The sequence below is a fragment of the Hypanus sabinus genome, chromosome 3, assembly GCF_030144855.1.
Source record: "Hypanus sabinus isolate sHypSab1 chromosome 3, sHypSab1.hap1, whole genome shotgun sequence".
NCBI lineage: Eukaryota > Metazoa > Chordata > Chondrichthyes > Myliobatiformes > Dasyatidae > Hypanus > Hypanus sabinus.
Window position 1 is genome coordinate 193846108 of NC_082708.1, and position 17140 is coordinate 193863247.

Here is a 17140-nt window from a genome sequence, read left to right on the forward strand (position 1 = left end):
CTCCCGTTACACACTGAGGTCTGGAGATCCTCCCGTTACACACTGAGGTCTGGAGATCCTCCCGTTACACACTGTCTGGAGATCCTCCCATTACACACTGAGGTCTGGAGATCCTCCCGTTACACACTGAGGTCTGGAGATCCTCCCGTTACACACTGAGGTCTGGAGATCCTCCCGTTACACACTGAGGTCTGGAGTTCCTCCCATTACACACTGAGGTCTGGAGATCCTACCATTACACACAGAGGTCTGGAGTTCCTCCATTTACACACTGGGTTCTGGAATTCCTCCACCTACAAACTGAATTCTGGAGTTCCTATCGTTACACACTGAATTCTGGAGTTCCTCCCATTACACACTGAGGTCTGGAGATCCTCCCATTACACACAGAGGTCTGGGGATCCTCCCGTTACACACAGAGGTCTGGAGATCCTCCCGTTACACACAGAGGTCTGGAGATCCTCCCGTTACGCACAGAGGTCTGGAGATCCTCCCGTTACGCACAGAGGTCTGGAGATCCTCCCGTTACGCACAGAGGTCTGGAGATCCTCCCGTTACACACAGAGGTCTGGAGATCCTCCCGTTACACACAGGGGTCTGGAGATCCTCCCGTTACACACAGGGGTCTGGAGTTCCTCCCGTTACACACTGAGTTCTGGAGTTCCTCCGGTTACACACTGAGTTCTGGAGTTCCTCCCATTACACACTGAGTTCTGGAGTTCCTCCCACTACACACTGAGTTCTGGAGTTCCTCCCGTTACACACTGAGGTCTGGAGTTCCTCCCGTTACACACTGAGGTCTGGAGATCCTCCCGTTACACACTGAGGTCTGGAGTTCCTCCCGTTACACACTGAGGTCTGGAGATCCTCCCGTTACACACTGAGGTCTGGAGATCCTCCCGTTACACACTGAGGTCTGGAGATCCTCCCGTTACACACTGTCTGGAGATCCTCCCATTACACACTGAGGTCTGGAGATCCTCCCGTTACACACTGAGGTCTGGAGATCCTCCCGTTACACACTGAGGTCTGGAGATCCTCCCGTTACACACTGAGGTCTGGAGTTCCTCCCATTACACACTGAGGTCTGGAGATCCTACCATTACACACAGAGGTCTGGAGTTCCTCCATTTACACACTGGGTTCTGGAATTCCTCCACCTACAAACTGAATTCTGGAGTTCCTATCGTTACACACTGAATTCTGGAGTTCCTCCCATTACACACTGAGGTCTGGAGATCCTCCCATTACACACAGAGGTCTGGGGATCCTCCCGTTACACACAGAGGTCTGGAGATCCTCCCGTTACACACAGAGGTCTGGAGATCCTCCCGTTACACACAGAGGTCTGGAGATCCTCCCGTTACACACAGAGGTCTGGAGATCCTCCCGTTACACACAGAGGTCTGGAGATCCTCCCGTTACGCACAGAGGTCTGGAGATCCTCCCGTTACGCACAGAGGTCTGGAGATCCTCCCGTTACACACAGAGGTCTGGAGATCCTCCCGTTACACACAGAGGTCTGGAGATCCTCCCGTTACACACAGGGGTCTGGAGATCCTCCCGTTACACACAGGGGTCTGGAGTTCCTCCCGTTACACACTGAGTTCTGGAGTTCCTCCGGTTACACACTGAGTTCTGGAGTTCCTCCCGTTACACACTGAGTTCTGGAGTTCCTCCCACTACACACTGAGTTCTGGAGTTCCTCCCGTTACACAGAGGTCTGGAGTTCCTCCGTTACACACAGAGGTCTGGAGTTCCTCCCATTACACACTGAGTTCTGGAGTTCCTCCCGTTACACACTGAGTTCTGGAACTCCCACCGTTACACACGGAGTTCTGGAGTTCCTCCCATTACACACTGAGTTCTGGAGATCCTCCTGTTGCACACTGAGTTCTGGAATTCCTCCCGTTACACACTGAGTTCTGGAATTCCTCCCGTTACACACTGGGTTCCGGAGTTCCTCCCATTACACACTGGGTTCTGGAATTCCTCCACCTACACACTGAATTCTGGAGTTCCTAACGTTACACACTGAGGTCTGGAGATCCTACCATTACACACAGAGGTCTGGAGTTCCTCCCGTTACACACTGAGTTCTGGAATTCCTCCCGTTACACACTGAGTTCTGGAATTCCTCCCGTTACACACTGAGTTCTGCAGTTCCTACCATTACACTCAGAGTTCTGGAGTTCCTACTCCTCTGACTTTTCAGTTCTGATCCCACCCCTCAACAATTCTAGTTTAAACTCTCCCCAGTAGCTTTAGCAATCCTGCCTGCCAAGATTTTCAGAAGGATTTGATAAGGTGGCACATATGAAGCTGCTAAATAAAATAAAATCCTATGGCATTACAGGAAAGATACCAGCATGGATGAAGGAATGGCCGACAAGGAGGCAGTGAGTGGGAATAAAGGGGGCTTTTTCTGGTTGGCTGCCAGTAAGCAGTGTGTTGCACAGGGGTCAATATTGGGACCACTACTCTTCACATTGTTTGTCAGTGATTTGTATAATGGAATTGATGGCTTTGTGGCAAAGTTTCACGATGATAGGAAGATAGGTTGAGGGGTAGATGTGCTGAGGAAGCTATGTAATTGTAGCAAGACTTAAACAAGGCCCAGGGTGTGGGGGTGTCTGACGTCTAGCCTTAGCTGTCTGTACACTGCTTCCAGCTCAGAGCCACTCTGTCCTGTTTCGGTTCCTTGAACTGGTGGTTTCAACCACAAGGGTTGGCGATTAAAGCACTTTTAACACCAGTGAAATGGCGTGCAGCCACACAGAACAGTCTGTCTGAGCCTGGAGCTGAGGGCAGAGAGCAGCGAGGAGGGGGCTGAGGGGTAGGTGCTGCAAAGCTGGGTCCCTGGCAGGAGAGAGCATGGCTGCTGGTCGTTAATGACTCCCAGCATGCAGCACATGCAATCAGCAAGGATTCTAGTGTGACCAACCAGACACTTGGAACAAAGGGCAGGAAGTCTATGAAACAGAAGGACGGTTACACCCCGAGGCAGGTGAAAGCCAAGACTCTCAACACTGAGGAACTCTGAGACGCCTCTGCACCGAAGGCGTAGTGCACAAAGATTCCTGATGGTCAGCGGGGTAACAGTCCGAATCCTGCTGCTCAGTGGGGACAGTGCAGTGGGATTCCTGATGGTCAGCGGGGTAACAGTCTGAATCCTGCTGGTCAGTGAGGACAGTGCAGTCAGATTTCTGCTGGTCAGTGGGGTCTGCAGATTCCTACTGGTCAGTGGGACAGAGCAGTGGGATTCCTGATGGTCAGTGGGGACAGAGCAGTGGGATTCCTGCTGGTCAGTGGGGTCAGTGCAGTCAGATTTCTGCTGGTCAGTGGGGTCAGTGCAGTGGGATTCTGGATGGTCAGTGGGGTCTGCAGATTCCTACTGGTCAGTGGGACAGAGCAGTGGGATTTCTGCTGGTCAGTGGGGTCAGTGCAGTGGGATTCTGGATGGTCAGTGGGGACGACTGCAGATTCCTGCTGGTTAGTGGGGACAGAGCAGTGGGATTCCTGCTGGTCAGTGGGGTCAGTGTAGTGGGATTCTGGATGGTCAGCGGGGTAACAGTCCGAATCCTGCTGGTCAGTGAGGACACTGCAGTCAGATTTCTGCTGGTCAGTGGGGACTGCAGATTCCTACTGGTCAGTGGGATAGAGCAGTGGGATTCCTGCTGGTTAGTGGGGACAGGGCAGTGGGATTCCTGTTGGTCAGCGGGGTAACAGTCCGAATCCTGCTGGTCAGTGGGGACAGTGCAGACGGATTCCTGCTGGTCAGTGGGGACAGTGCAGTGGGATTCCTGCTGGTCAGTGGGGACAGAGCAGTGGGATTCCTGTTGGTTAGTGGGGACAGTGCAGTGGGATTCCTGATGGTCAGCGGGGTAACAGTCCGAATCCTGCTGGTCAGTGAGGACAGTGCAGTCAGATTTCTGCTGGTCAGTGGGGTCAGTGCAGAGGGATACCTGATGGTCAGCGGGGTAACAGTCCGAATCCTGCTGGTCAGTGGGGACAGAGCAGTGGGAATCCTGATTGTCAGTGAGGACAGTGCAGTCAGATTTCTGCTGGTCAGTGGGGTCAGTGCAGAGGGATACCTGATGGTCAGCGGGGTAACAGTCCGAATCCTGCTGGTCAGTGGGGACAGAGCAGTGGGATTCCTGATGGTCAGCGGGGTAACAGTCTGAATCCTGCTGGTCAGTGAGGACAGTGCAGTCAGATTTCTGCTGGTCAGTGGGGTCTGCAGATTCCTACTGGTCAGTGGGACAGAGCAGTGGGATTCCTGCTGGTCAGTGGGGTCAGTGCAGTCAGATTTCTGCTGGTCAGTGGGGTCAGTGCAGTCAGATTTCTGCTGGTCAGTGGGGTCAGTGCAGTCAGATTTCTGCTGGTCAGTGGGGTCAGTGCAGTCAGATTTCTGCTGGTCAGTGGGGTCAGTGCAGTGGGATTCTGGATGGTCAGTGGGGACGACTGCAGATTCCTGCTGGTTAGTGGGGACAGAGCAGTGGGATTCCTGCTGGTCAGTGGGGTCAGTGTAGTGGGATTCTGGATGGTCAACGGGGTAACAGTCCGAATCCTGCTGGTCAGTGAGGACACTGCAGTCAGATTTCTGCTGGTCAGTGGGGACTGCAGATTCCTACTGGTCAGTGGGACAGAGCAGTGGGATTCCTGCTGGTTAGTGGGGACAGGGCAGTGGGATTCCTGATGGTCAGCGGGGACAGAGCAGTGGGATTCCTGCTGGTTAGTGGGGACAGGGCAGTGGGATTCCTGCTGGTCAGCGGGGTAACAGTCCGAATCCTGCTGGTCAGTGGGGACAGTGCAGTGGGATTCCTGCTGGTCAGTGGGGACAGAGCAGTGGGATTCCTGTTGGTCAGTGGGGACAGTGCAGTGGGATTCCTGCTGGTCAGTGGGGTCAGTGCAGTGGGATTCCTGCTGGTTAGTGGGGTCAGTGCAGTGGGATTCCTGCTGGTCAGTGGGGACAGTGCAGTGGGATTCCTGCTGGTCAGTGGGACAGTGCAGTGGGATTCCTGCTGGTCAGTGGGATTGGTGCAGAGGGTTCCTCCTGAATAGTGGGTCAGTGGAAAAGGATTCCTGCTGGTCAGTAGGATTAGTGGAGAGCAATTTGTGCTGTTAAGCAGGGACAGTGCAGTGGGATTTACAAAAACATAGAAACATAGAAAACCTACAGCACAATACAGACACTTCGGCCCACAAAGCTGTGCTGAACTTGTACTTACCTTAGAAATTACTAGGCGTACCCATAGTCTATTTTTCTAAGCTCCATGTACCTATCCAGGAGTCTCTTCAAAGACCCTATCGTAACCGGCTCCACCACTACCATTGCCAACAGTCCATTCCACGCACTCACCACTCTCTGAGTAAAAAACTTACTCCTGACATCTCCTTGGTACCTACTTCCAAGCACCTTAAAACTGTGCCTTGTTTTGCTAGACATTTCAGCTCTGGGAAAAAGCTTCTGACTATCCACACGATCAATGCCTCTCGTCATCTTATACACCTCTATCAGGACATCTCTCATCCTACGTTGCTCCAAGAAGACAAGGCTGAGTTCACTCAACCTATGCTCCCCAATCCAGGCAACATCCTTGTAAATCTCCTCTGCACCCTTTCTATAGTTTCCACATCCTTCCTGTAATGAGGCAACCAGAATTGAGCACAGTACTCCAAGTGGGGTTTGACCAGGGTACTATATAGTGTTACGAAGGATGAACAGCTCTGATGGGCAGAAGGGTGCAAGGTTGCCCATGTCCCCCTCTCCTGGGAGAATTACAAACCGTTACTGTTGCCATGCTGCTAATGAGAGAGAAAGAGATGGAACAAAAACATACTGGGACTGGAACATTTACTCCAGACAAGGGAGAGATAACACCGGGGGAGAGAGACCATATTATGACTCCTGTAAGACTTACGGCTCCAGAGAGGGCTGTTTACTTGGTACCATTCTGTTCATTAAAATTCCTCAGTGGACAGCCGGAGTGGGCTGGTTTGATGGACTAAGCCATTCAAAACTGATTGACACCTGAGACCCTGTGAGTAGGGATAAAAGTGAGGTCTGGGGAGACACCCCTCAGACACACCAGGAGACACACCAAGAGACACACCAGTGAGCACTGATTAAGTGTTGGAACCCACGAGAAAAGTGTGGAGCATCGGAGACCAAATGAAGGATCAGTCAATTATAACTCAGTGTTTATAGAGAGGCCGGTGGGGGCTTGTGTGTGTGTCCACCCTTGCCCGGGTGTCGAGTCCACCATAGAAGAACAGTCAAGCTAAAGGACAGAGGGGTCATACTTGAATGGCCACAACAACACATCGACAGATCAAGATCGTAAAGGAAGGTTTGAATGACTGTAGCTGTCACTGTTTGCTCTCTCTCTCTCTCTCTCTCTCCCCCTCCCTCTCTCCCTCCAACAGTTACAACAAAAGAATCAACAACTACCTCAGCCTACATGAACTGAACTGAACTTTATACTTTCCCATGATAATTCATTATCCCCTAGACAACAATAGAGCTTATTTATTATTAATTATTATTATACCCACACTTTTAGGTTTAGTATTGCTAACGTGTATTATCTGTATATTTGCATTGTTGATATTGATTTGTATATTTTACTAATAAACACTGTTTGGAAAATAGTACCAGACTCCAACGGACACTTCTATCTTTGGTGGTAAGACACCCAGTTATGGGGTATGGAACAAATTGGGGCTTCGTCTTGAGATTTGATACCAAACTGGGGGGCCAGTGAATCAGGCTATAAGTCCATTATTTGTTCTGGTTGCGTGGGTAACCAGACGGGAAACCAGCAAAGGTGAATGTAGACGAATTTATACAAAACCCAACTTTGAAGGCGCTAGAGAGTGCCAATAAGACGGACTTGGTGAATATTGCAAAAGGTTTAAATCTCACAGAGGTGAAGTCGTCAATGAAAAAGTGGGAGATACAGAGGGCCATAGGCCAGTATTATATATCCGAGGATGTGTTCACGCTGGGAGTATTGGAACTTATCCCTGAAAAGAAACCAGTTGTTGGGGTGGTTCAGTTAGAGTTGGAAAAATTAAGGTTGAACGCGGAGCAGAAGAAAAGGGAGTATGAGCTCCAGCTAAAGGAGAAAGAGAAACAGAGGGAGCATGAACTTAGGTTAAAACAGCTGGAAGCAGAGGAGGAAGAAAAGAAAGCTGAAAGGCAGATGAAGGAAAAGGAGAAAGAGAGGCAACATGAGCTGGAAATAGAGAGGGTAAAGCAACAGGGAAAAGACCGAGAGGAAGGCTCAAGAGAGGAGAAGTTTAATGTTAGTAGGGAGTTTAGGTTAGTACCTCTGTTCGAGGAGACGGATGTTGATAGTTATTTCTTGCATTTTGAAAAGGTGGCAGTGAATCAGAAGTGGCCCAGAGATCAGTGGGTGGCGTTGTTACAAAGTGCATTGAAAGGGAAGGCTCAACGGGCATATGCGGCGTTGTTCATGGATGAGTCTGCGGATTATGAGGAAGTAAAAGAGGCTATCCTGCGGGCCTATGAGTTGGTACCTGAGGCATATAGACAGAAGTTCAGAGATTTAAAGAAACTGTAGAATCAGATGTATGCAGAGCTTGCCTATGAAAAGGGTGTGCTCTTGGATTGTTGGTGTGCTGCAGAAAAGGTGGAGGAGGATTTCCATCGTTTCAGAGAGTTAATTCTGATTGAGGAATTTATAGGTTGTGTTTCGGATAATATCCGGATGTATCTGAACGAGAAGACGAATAAGTCTATATCGGAATTTGCCAGGTTCGCAGATGAATATGCCCTAACCCACAAGTCAAGGTTTTCCTCAAATAAGAGTTACCAGAAAGGCAGTAGGGACGGTAAAGAAAGTCCACCAGCTAGGGTAGAGAATAAGCCGGGAGCTGGTGGTAAAGGTAAGGAGGAGGACAAGCAGGCTGGCAGGGAGGTTCCTGGCTTGACCTGTTATAATTGTGGAAAGGTTGGTCATATTGCATCTAAGTGCTTTGCTCTGAAGAAGGAGACAGGAAAAGGGAAAACGGCAGTCCCTACAGGGTGTATTGAGTTGATCAGCAACTCGACGAGGAAAGCAAAGGCAGATAGAGTATGAGAGGGGCGTGAGAAATTTATTTCGGAAGGGGAGGTGTCTGTGAAAGGAGAGACCCCAGTTCCAGTGAGAATCTGGAGAGATACTGGGGCTGACCAGTCATTGATCCTAAATAAGGTGCTAGATTTCGGTCCTAAAGCTGGAGAGGTAGTTTTAAGAGGTATAGGAAAAGGGACAGAAACTGTGCCTTTGCATGGGATCATTTTAAAATGTGACCTGGTATCTGGACCAGTCGAAATAGGGGTGCGGTCAGAATTACCGAGAGACGTCCTTCTTGGTAATGATTTAGCAGGTGGTGACGTGTGTTCAGCAGTGAAATTAACGAGCAAGCCTGTGAGGGCTGAGGACCCGCCCCTGGAATCTAAGATTTATCCCCCATGCGCAATCACTCGCAGCATGTCGAGAAAGGCGGCTGAGAAAGAGGACAGTTTAAATGAGTCAAGTGTTGATTTGGCTGAGACGTTTTTACTGACCCTGTACCGAGAGGGGTTAGAGGGTGGTAAAACGGAGAATAGGGAGGTGAAAGAGAGTAAAGGAGAGGAGGTAGACCTACCCTTAGCTAGGAGGGACTTTATAGAGGCACAGAGTAAAGATGAAAACAGATAAGGCAGTTAGAAGGTCCAGGGTTGGACATGGATGATCTGTCTGGCTTAACAGAGCAGTTTGAAGAAGTTGAAAATTTTAAATGTGTTCCCAATAATGATACAAGGGCAGTCCTAGATGAAAAGGATGCCATTACCTTGAAGGAGTCTGCTGGGTTAGCAGATAAAGTTGTTTTAACCCACAGGGTTGAGTTTACTTCGGATGGGAGTTGCCCAGAGAGTAACTGGAAGGATCAGGGGAACTTAGAATTTGAAAGAGGGACTGGTATGGAAAGCCTGGAAGAGGTAGATGTCCCGTTTGAGTGTGTTCAAGATGTGGATGCACAGGATACTGAACCTAGTAATGAAACTCCGGAAAAGTCTGAGGTATCTGATTTAGTTGAAAAGGAATGCAGTTCTTTTGGGTCAGATAGACTTGGTTCAGTGAAGAAAGGGTTAACCTTGGTGCTAGTGGGAAGTGAGAATTCTCAGTTGTTTGTGTTAGAAGGTGTGTTAAAAGTTAGTGAGGAGATGAAAGGTGGCGATGTGAATATTACTGAAGGGAAAGGTGTTGTTCTTAAATTGAATAAAGAAAATTTAAAGTCTGGATTGGTTTTAGAAGCAGTAACCAGGCTGAAGGAACAATGGCTTGTTAACAAGGTGCCTGTGAATCAATTACAGTTTGTTTTGGAATTTAAAGGTAAACAACTTGCAGATGTTAAACTGAAAACTAATAGAATGAAGGGTCCTGAAGAGAAAATTAATGACTTGCTTAAAAATAAAGAATTGTGTGGAAGTTCAGAGAATGGGCTAAGTTTGGAAAACATTGGTGATAAGAAAACTCCTATGAAAGGAGTATGTGAAAGCCTGTTCCACACTGGTGAAGAAGCTAACCACGTGAGAGTTAAGTGGAAAAGGGGCAAAGGTTGACAAGTGCCACAGGATTTGGTTTTAAGGGAATTTGACAAAGCATGTGAAAGATAAAAACACCATGGAAGATTGACTGTTAAGTTTAAAAGTAAAATAGAGATTAGTATTTGCACAAACTTTTGTAATGTACTATATTATAATCACACATGTATTGGTTCACATTTTGTAATATACACTTAAGCAAAGATCACAACCCTTTAGTATTTTTTTTTTGCTGACGAAAAATAAAAACAGGAGATTATTAAATTGGAGTCTGATGCTACAAGAGTTTGATATTCAGATACAACATATTAAAGGAAGTGACAATGTAATCACTGACTGTTTATCTAGATGCTAAGTGAAGGTATATCTGTAATGCTTTATAGTTAAGAACACTTCTGGGTTTTTTTTGCTAAACTCTGTAATCCTGTAAAATGCTGTACTAGTTAATTTTCCCCTTTGGTGAAAATTCCTAGAAGGATGGGGGTGTTACAAAGGATGAACAACTCTGATGGGCAGAAGGGTGCAAGGTTGCCCATGTCCCCCTCTCCTGGGAGAATTACAAACCGTTACTGTTGCCATGCTGCTAATGAGAGAGAAAGAGATGGAACAAAAACATACTGGGACTGGAACATTTGCTCCAGACAAGGGAGAGTTAACACCGGGGGAGAGAGACCATATTATGACTTCTGTAAGACTTACGGCTCCTGAGAGGGCTGTTTACTTGGTACCATTCTGTTCATTAAAGTTCCTCAGTGGACAGCCGGAGTGGGCTGGTTTGATGGACTAAGCTATTCAAAACTGATTGACACCTGAGACCCCGTGAGTAGGGATAAAAGTGAGGTCTGGGGAGACACCCCTCAGACACACCAGGAGACACACCAGTGAGCACTGCTTAAGTGTTGGAACCCACGAGAAGGTGTGGGGCATCGGAGATCGAACAAAGGATCGGTCAATTTTAACTCACAGTGTTTATAGCGAGGCCGGTGGGGGCTTGTGTGTGTGTCCACCCTTGCCCGGGTGACGAGTCCACCATAGAAGAACAGTCCAGCTAAAGGACAGAAGGGTCATACCTGAATGGCCACAACAACACATCGACGGATCAAGAACATAAAGGAAGGTTTGACTGACTGTAGCTGTCACTGTTTTCTCGCTCTCTCTCCCTCCCTCCAATGGTTACAACAAAAGAACCAACAACTACCTCAGCCTACATGAACTGAACTTTATACTTGATAATTCATTATCCCTTAGACAACAATAGAGCTTATTTATTATTGATTATTATTATACCCACACTTTTAGGTTTAGTATTGCTAACGTGTCTTATCGGTATATTTGCATTGTTGATATTGATTTATATATTTTACTAATAAACACTGTTTGGAAACTAGTACCAGACTCCAACAGACACTTCTATTTGTGCTGGTAAGACACCCAGTTACGGGGTACGTAACAATAGCTGCAACATTACCTCTCGGCTCTTAAACTCAATCCCGCGATTGATGAAGGCCAATACACCATATACCTTCTTAACCACAGAGTCAACCTGCATAGCAGCTTTGAGTATCCTTTGGACCCAGACCCCAAGATCCCTCTGATCTGCCACACTGCCAAGAGTCTTACCATTAATACTATATTCTGCCATCCACTTCACACTTATCTGGGTTGAACTTCATCTGCCACTTCTCAGCCCAGTTTTGCATCCTATCAATGCCCTACTGTAACCTCTGACAGCCCTCTACACTATCCACAACACCTCCAACCTTTGTGTCATTAGCAAATTTACTAACCCATCCCTCCACTTCCTCATCCAGGTCATTTATAAAAATCACAAAGAGTAGGGGACCCAGAACAGATCCTTGAGGCACACCACTGGTCACCAACCCCCATGCAGAATATGACCTGTCTACAACCACTCTTTGCCTTCTGTGGCAAGCCAGTTCTGAATGCACAAAGCAATGTCTTCTTGGATCCCATGCCTCCTTACTTTCTCAATAAGCCTTGCATGGGGTACCTTATTAAATGCCTTGCTGAAATCTATTTACACTACATCTAATGCTCTACCCTCATCATTGTGTTTAGTCACATCCTCAGAAAATTCAATCAGGCTCGTAAGGCACAACCTGCCTTTGTCAAAGCCATGCTGACTATTCCTAATCATAAATCCTGCCTCTCAGGATCTTCTCCATCAACTGACCTGACCTGAGGTAAGACTCACTGGTCTATGATTTCCTGGGCTACCCCTACTCCCTTTCTTGAATAAGGAACAACATCCACAACCCTCCAATCCTCCGGAACCTCTCCCGTCCTCATTGATGATGCAAAGATCATTGCCAGAGGCTCAGCAATCTCCTCCCTCACCTCCCACAGTAGCCTGGGGTACATCTCTTCCAGTTCCGGTCACCTTGTATCCCGTGCCTCCTTACCTTCTCAATAGGCCTTGCATGGGGTAGCTTATCAATTGCCTTGCTGAAATCCATAAACACTACTCTTCTCCCTCCTGCTGTCTGGAAAAAGGCATCGAAACAAACGGGCTCTCACGACCAGACTATGTAACAGTTTCTTCCCCTAAGCTATCAGATTCCTCAATACCCAGAGCCTGGACTGATACCTTACTGCCCTATTGTCCTGTTCATTATTTATTGTAATGCCTGCACTGTTTTGTGCACTTTATGCAGTCCTGGGTAGGTCTGTAGTCTAGTGTAGTTGTGTTTTTTTTCTCTGTGTTGTTTTTTATGTAGTTCTGTCTAGTTTTTGTACTGTGTCATATAACACCATGGTCCTGAAAAATGTTGTCTCATATTTACTATGTACTGTACCAGCAGTTATGGTCAAAATGACAATAAAAGTGATTTGACTTGACTACATCTACTGCTCTTCCTTCATCAATGTGTTTAGTCACATCCTCAAAAAATTCAATCAGGCTCATAAGGCATGACCTGCCTTTCACAAAGCCATGCTGACTATTCCTAATCATATTATGTCTCCCCAAATGTTCATAAATCCTGCCCCTCAAGATCTTCTCCATCAACTTACCAACCACTGAAGTAAAGTACTGAACTGAACTATTGCAGTGGAATTACAGAGGCATGAGAGAGAAGCTGACTGATACAGAATATATAGATCCCAATGGGGACAAAGTATTCTAGAGCCACAGCCTACAAAGCCAACACAAAAGCCAGAGAGAGCATATAATAGTGCAAAAGTTAGTGGGAAGTTCAAGGACTGGGAAGTTTTGAAAAACAACAAAAGGCAACTAAAAAAAATCATAAGGAAGGAAAAGGTGGAATATGAAAGCAAGCAATGATATTAAATAGAATGCAAAAAGAAATGAAATGGTGGACAAACTGAATAAGTATGTAACACCCTGATAAAGGTTTTTAATGCTACGCTGAAGGTATTTCATTTTAGCAGTTCTGTAAGAGCAGGCTTTTTATTTGCTTTCAATTTGTTTGGGTTTGAGCTAAGATTAGAGGCTTGTTATTCAACTTGGGAATGTGCTGTCAGCCGATCAGGACAGTGGAACTGGGAGAAGGTTCTGGGGGTGGCTGGGTCTTTGATCTTTGTTGGTGGGAGCTAGAAGAAGACGGGGGGAAAAGATGGCTGAAGATGCCGTCCCTGTTGCACAAGATGCTTTGCGCTGGTGAATGGCTTCAGGAAGTAAGAACCAATACTCCTGTGGGAGGTCTGTTTGTTCGAGATGGATTTTGAACGATGTTCAAAACAATGTGCTTTCATGCAGATCGAGGGTCCAGTGCATGACTGGCAGACAAGTTCAAGATGAGCTCCATTTACTGACTCTTTAAGAGGTATGGGCCCTTTATGATTTTAATACCATAGAAACAAAGAAAACCCACTGCACCATACAGATCCTTTGGCTCACAATGCCGAACATGTACCTACTTTAGAAATTACTCTTTTAAAAATTAACCTTTAGAAATTAATCTCTTAAAAGACTATCATATTTAATAACTTTGTTTAAATTAACTTTCTTAAATCTACTTCCTTTTAATTGTATGCAATGTACAATCTGTTATTTCTTGCTGGGGGTAGTGAATCACACACCATTCACAGAAACAGGGGTTCGGGCGGGTGAGACATTCCAGCCTCACGGGTCTGGTGGGACCAAAGTTATACATACCCTTGACGTATGAAGCCTGAGAAAGATGGGTTTCTTGCAATGGAGTTCAGTGGCTGTTAACGAGGAGCTAACAAGATGGTTTTCCAGAGACGCCCAGTAAAAAGGCATTTCAAGTATTTTGCATCAGCCTTCATGCTGGATGTTTGAGAGTGTCAGGGGGCAGAAGTGTGTGATGTTTCCACTACTAGGGGAAAGGTTCTTGGGAAACTGAAAGGTCTAAAGGTAGATAAGTCACCTGGCCCAGATGGTTGTACACTCCTGGATTCTGAAAGAGGTGGCTGAAGAGATTGTGGAGGCATTAGTAATGATCTTTCAAGAATCGCTAGACTGGAATGGTTCCAGAAGAATGGAAAATAACAAATTACAGGCCAGATAGCCTGATCTCAGTGGCTGGGAAGATGTTGAAGTTGTCTGTTAATGATGAGGTTTTGAGGTACTTGGAGGCACGTGATAAAATAAGCTGTAGTCAGCATGGTTTCCTCAAAGGAAAGACTTCCCTGACAAATCTGTTGACAAATCAAGTTTGTGAAGATAGGTGGAGGGGCAGATAGTGTTGAGGAAGTACAGAAAGACTGAGAGAACGTATACACTCTCAGAGCCATGCTGTCATTCCATGGGGATACTCCAGCATGACACAGAGAGACTCCCAAGTTCTGATGGCCGAGGTAGAATCCAGAGGGGACAGAGACTCTTGGACTTTGACCAATGTGCTACAGCTGAAGGCGCCTGTTTCGCCAGCTGCACATAGAAATCTGCCCATTCTCTCAGGGAGTGTAATGCTCTTAAAACAACACTTGCCTCAGCTTCCTTCCTGTTAGCCGCTTGTAAAGCTCAGCCAGTCAACCATTGTCATCCACCCTTCCCCAGCAACCACAGACTCTGCCTGACACAGCAGCGCACTAAACCCAGAGTTCGGCCATGGGTGCGTGACCCACAAGGACCTCAGCTGGCAAGCGCCAGATAGCACAAGTTTAATGTTGGAGAGAATCCACTTAAATGAGGATCACAGTGCCTGAGAAGGTGAGGAAATGTGAGTTCTCCATCCCATTCCCAAACTTTCCATGCAACCCTGTTAGCTTCCACATTCCATGTGGGAATGGTAATAGATAAATCAGCCCTTTACCCCAGTCTCAAGATTAGCTTAGTGTTAAATCGGGTCTGGCTCAAAGGGCCAGAAGGGTCTATTCTCTGCAGTATCATTAAATAAATAAAAGCATCGCACCCCTCTCACCCTGGGGAAACACTGTATACATTTCCCAAACCTGGGGAAACACTGTATACATTCATCCTTTGTGATTTTCTGCACCTCCATACGATCACCCCTCAGTTTCCTGTGCTCTAAGGAAAGAAGCCCCAACCTATCCAGACTCAATTCTGGTAACATCTTCATTAATCTCCTTTGCACACTCTCCAACTCAACGGCATCTTTCTGACAAAACTAAACATAATGTTGCAACTATACTGGATCAAAAAGGAGGCACCTGTTCTTAAGGACCCCAGCCCCAGAACAGGCCGTTTTCTCTGTGCTACTGGCAAGTACAGGAGTGAGGAGACGCAGTTCAATGCTTCAGCTTCTTCCCCACTGCTGTCCGATTTCTGAATGGTCAATGGACCCGTGAACACAACATCACTATGTTTTTCCCTCAATTGTTTAATTTATATATGTACACACATGTATATAAACCTACTAACTGTAATTTACAATTTTTATTGTTATGTATTACTTGGCACTGCTGCCACAAAACGACGAATTTCACGACATATGTCAGTGATTTTAAGCCTGTTTTTGATTCTGATATGTGGCTTCAACAACATCTTGTACTCAAGTTTTTGGAGTGTCAGCAAGCCAGGTGTGGAATTAACTAGTCTTCTGCACCTACCCTGTAGGATCCCTGATTCATCCAAATGTTGGGAGTGGAAATGAATTTTTCACACAGTGGACGAAGGTCAGTACTGGTGGGAGGGGGGGGGGGAAGGCAGAAAAAGGGGGCAGCCCTCTGTTTCACCATAAGTTCCTGGCACTCAGGCCCTTGGGCTGGAGGCAGTCAGCCCTTGAGCAGACCTCCACTGATTCTTACCACTGTGGTGCTCAGTAAGAGTCCAAGCATCACACGTGAAAGGTTTAACTGAGCACAGGTCACGGTGCTTTTTGGAGAGTCCCACAATATAAGGAAACCTACAGAGCTGGCTCATGTCCTGCGATCGCCAGCCCAGGGTTTTCTCCGTAAGCTATCCCCATTGTTAGCAGAACTGTAGGTGCTGAGACAGTTCTGGGTCACAGGCTGGTGTTAGCTGCACAGAGGTCAGTACTCACTGATTACGCGTGATATCCAGGACCAGCTCCCTGCCATCGACAGACAATGCCAACACACCGGAATCAGGGCATCGCGCCTGGCATAGACAGACAGTCAGATCAGTATGGGGCTCAGTGTTCCCTGTGAGGGTGGGGGTGAGGGGAGGGAGTGTGTGTGAGTGTGCGAGTGAGAGCTGGACTAACCTGGCCCTCCACAGAGACGACGTGTCGGCGGAGCCCAGATCCCAACCAGTACAGGGTGGTCAGATCCTCGCCTGGCAGCCCTGTGAACAACAGCAACAACTCAGCAGCGCATGTAGGCTGAATGAGAAGGAAGAGGGGGAGGGGAGGGGAGGGGAGGGGTAAGGAAGAGGTTGGGTTGAAAGAGCAGAGAGTGGGATCGGGAGTCAGGGGTCAGGGGTGTTTGGCATGGGATGAGAGGTCGGGAATGAAGGATGGAGTGAGGAATTGGTGTGAGATATCAGGGGTGAGGGGTCGGAGGTGAGAGATCAGGGTGAGGAATTAGGGTGAGGATTCTGAGTGAGGTATCGGGGTTGGAGTGAAGCATCTGGAGTGAAGGGCTGGAGTGAGGGATCGTGGGTGAGGGAATGGGGAGGCAGGGGTAAGGGGTGATTGGCCTGATATGAGAGGTTGGGGATGAATGATCAGGGATGAGGGGTCAGGGTGAGGAGCAGAAGTGGGGGTGACAGATTGGAGTGAGAAGTCGGGGTGAGGATTCAGGGGTGAGAGATTAAGGTGAGGAGTTGGTCAGAGGAGTAGGGGGTCAGATGAGGGGTCATGGTGAGGTATTGGGAGTGAGGGATCAGGAGTGAGAGGCCAGAGTGCGGGGTCAGCCTGAGGTGTCAGGGGTCATGGTCAGGGTGTGGTATCAGTGGTGAAGGATTAGGGTCAGGGTGATTGGCCTGGTGCAAGATATCAGGGATGAAGAATGGAGTGAGGGATCGAGGAAGAGGGGTCGGAGAATGGGTCAGATTGAAGGATCGGGTTGAGGGATCAGATTGGGGTGACGGGTCAGGGATGAGAGATCGGGGATTATGGGTTGGGTATGTTGGGTCAGGGATGAGGGGTTGTGGGTGAGGGTTTTGAAGTT

General features: G+C 47.5%; 1 protein-coding gene across 3 annotated transcripts in view; it reads right to left on the reverse strand.

Moving 5' to 3' along the window:
* Positions 1-17140, reverse strand: part of LOC132392017 (disintegrin and metalloproteinase domain-containing protein 33-like) — a 156237-nt gene that overhangs the window by 136355 nt on the left and 2742 nt on the right. For 2 of the 3 annotated variants that reach the window (XM_059965923.1, XM_059965924.1), the window contains exons 2-3: positions 16234-16313; positions 16051-16127 (exon numbers count right to left, since the gene is read on the reverse strand). In XM_059965923.1, coding sequence (XP_059821906.1) covers positions 16051-16127; positions 16234-16313 — 157 coding nt within the window. The remainder of the gene's footprint in view (positions 1-16050; positions 16128-16233; positions 16314-17140) is intronic. The other variant, XM_059965925.1, reaches the window with a different exon arrangement.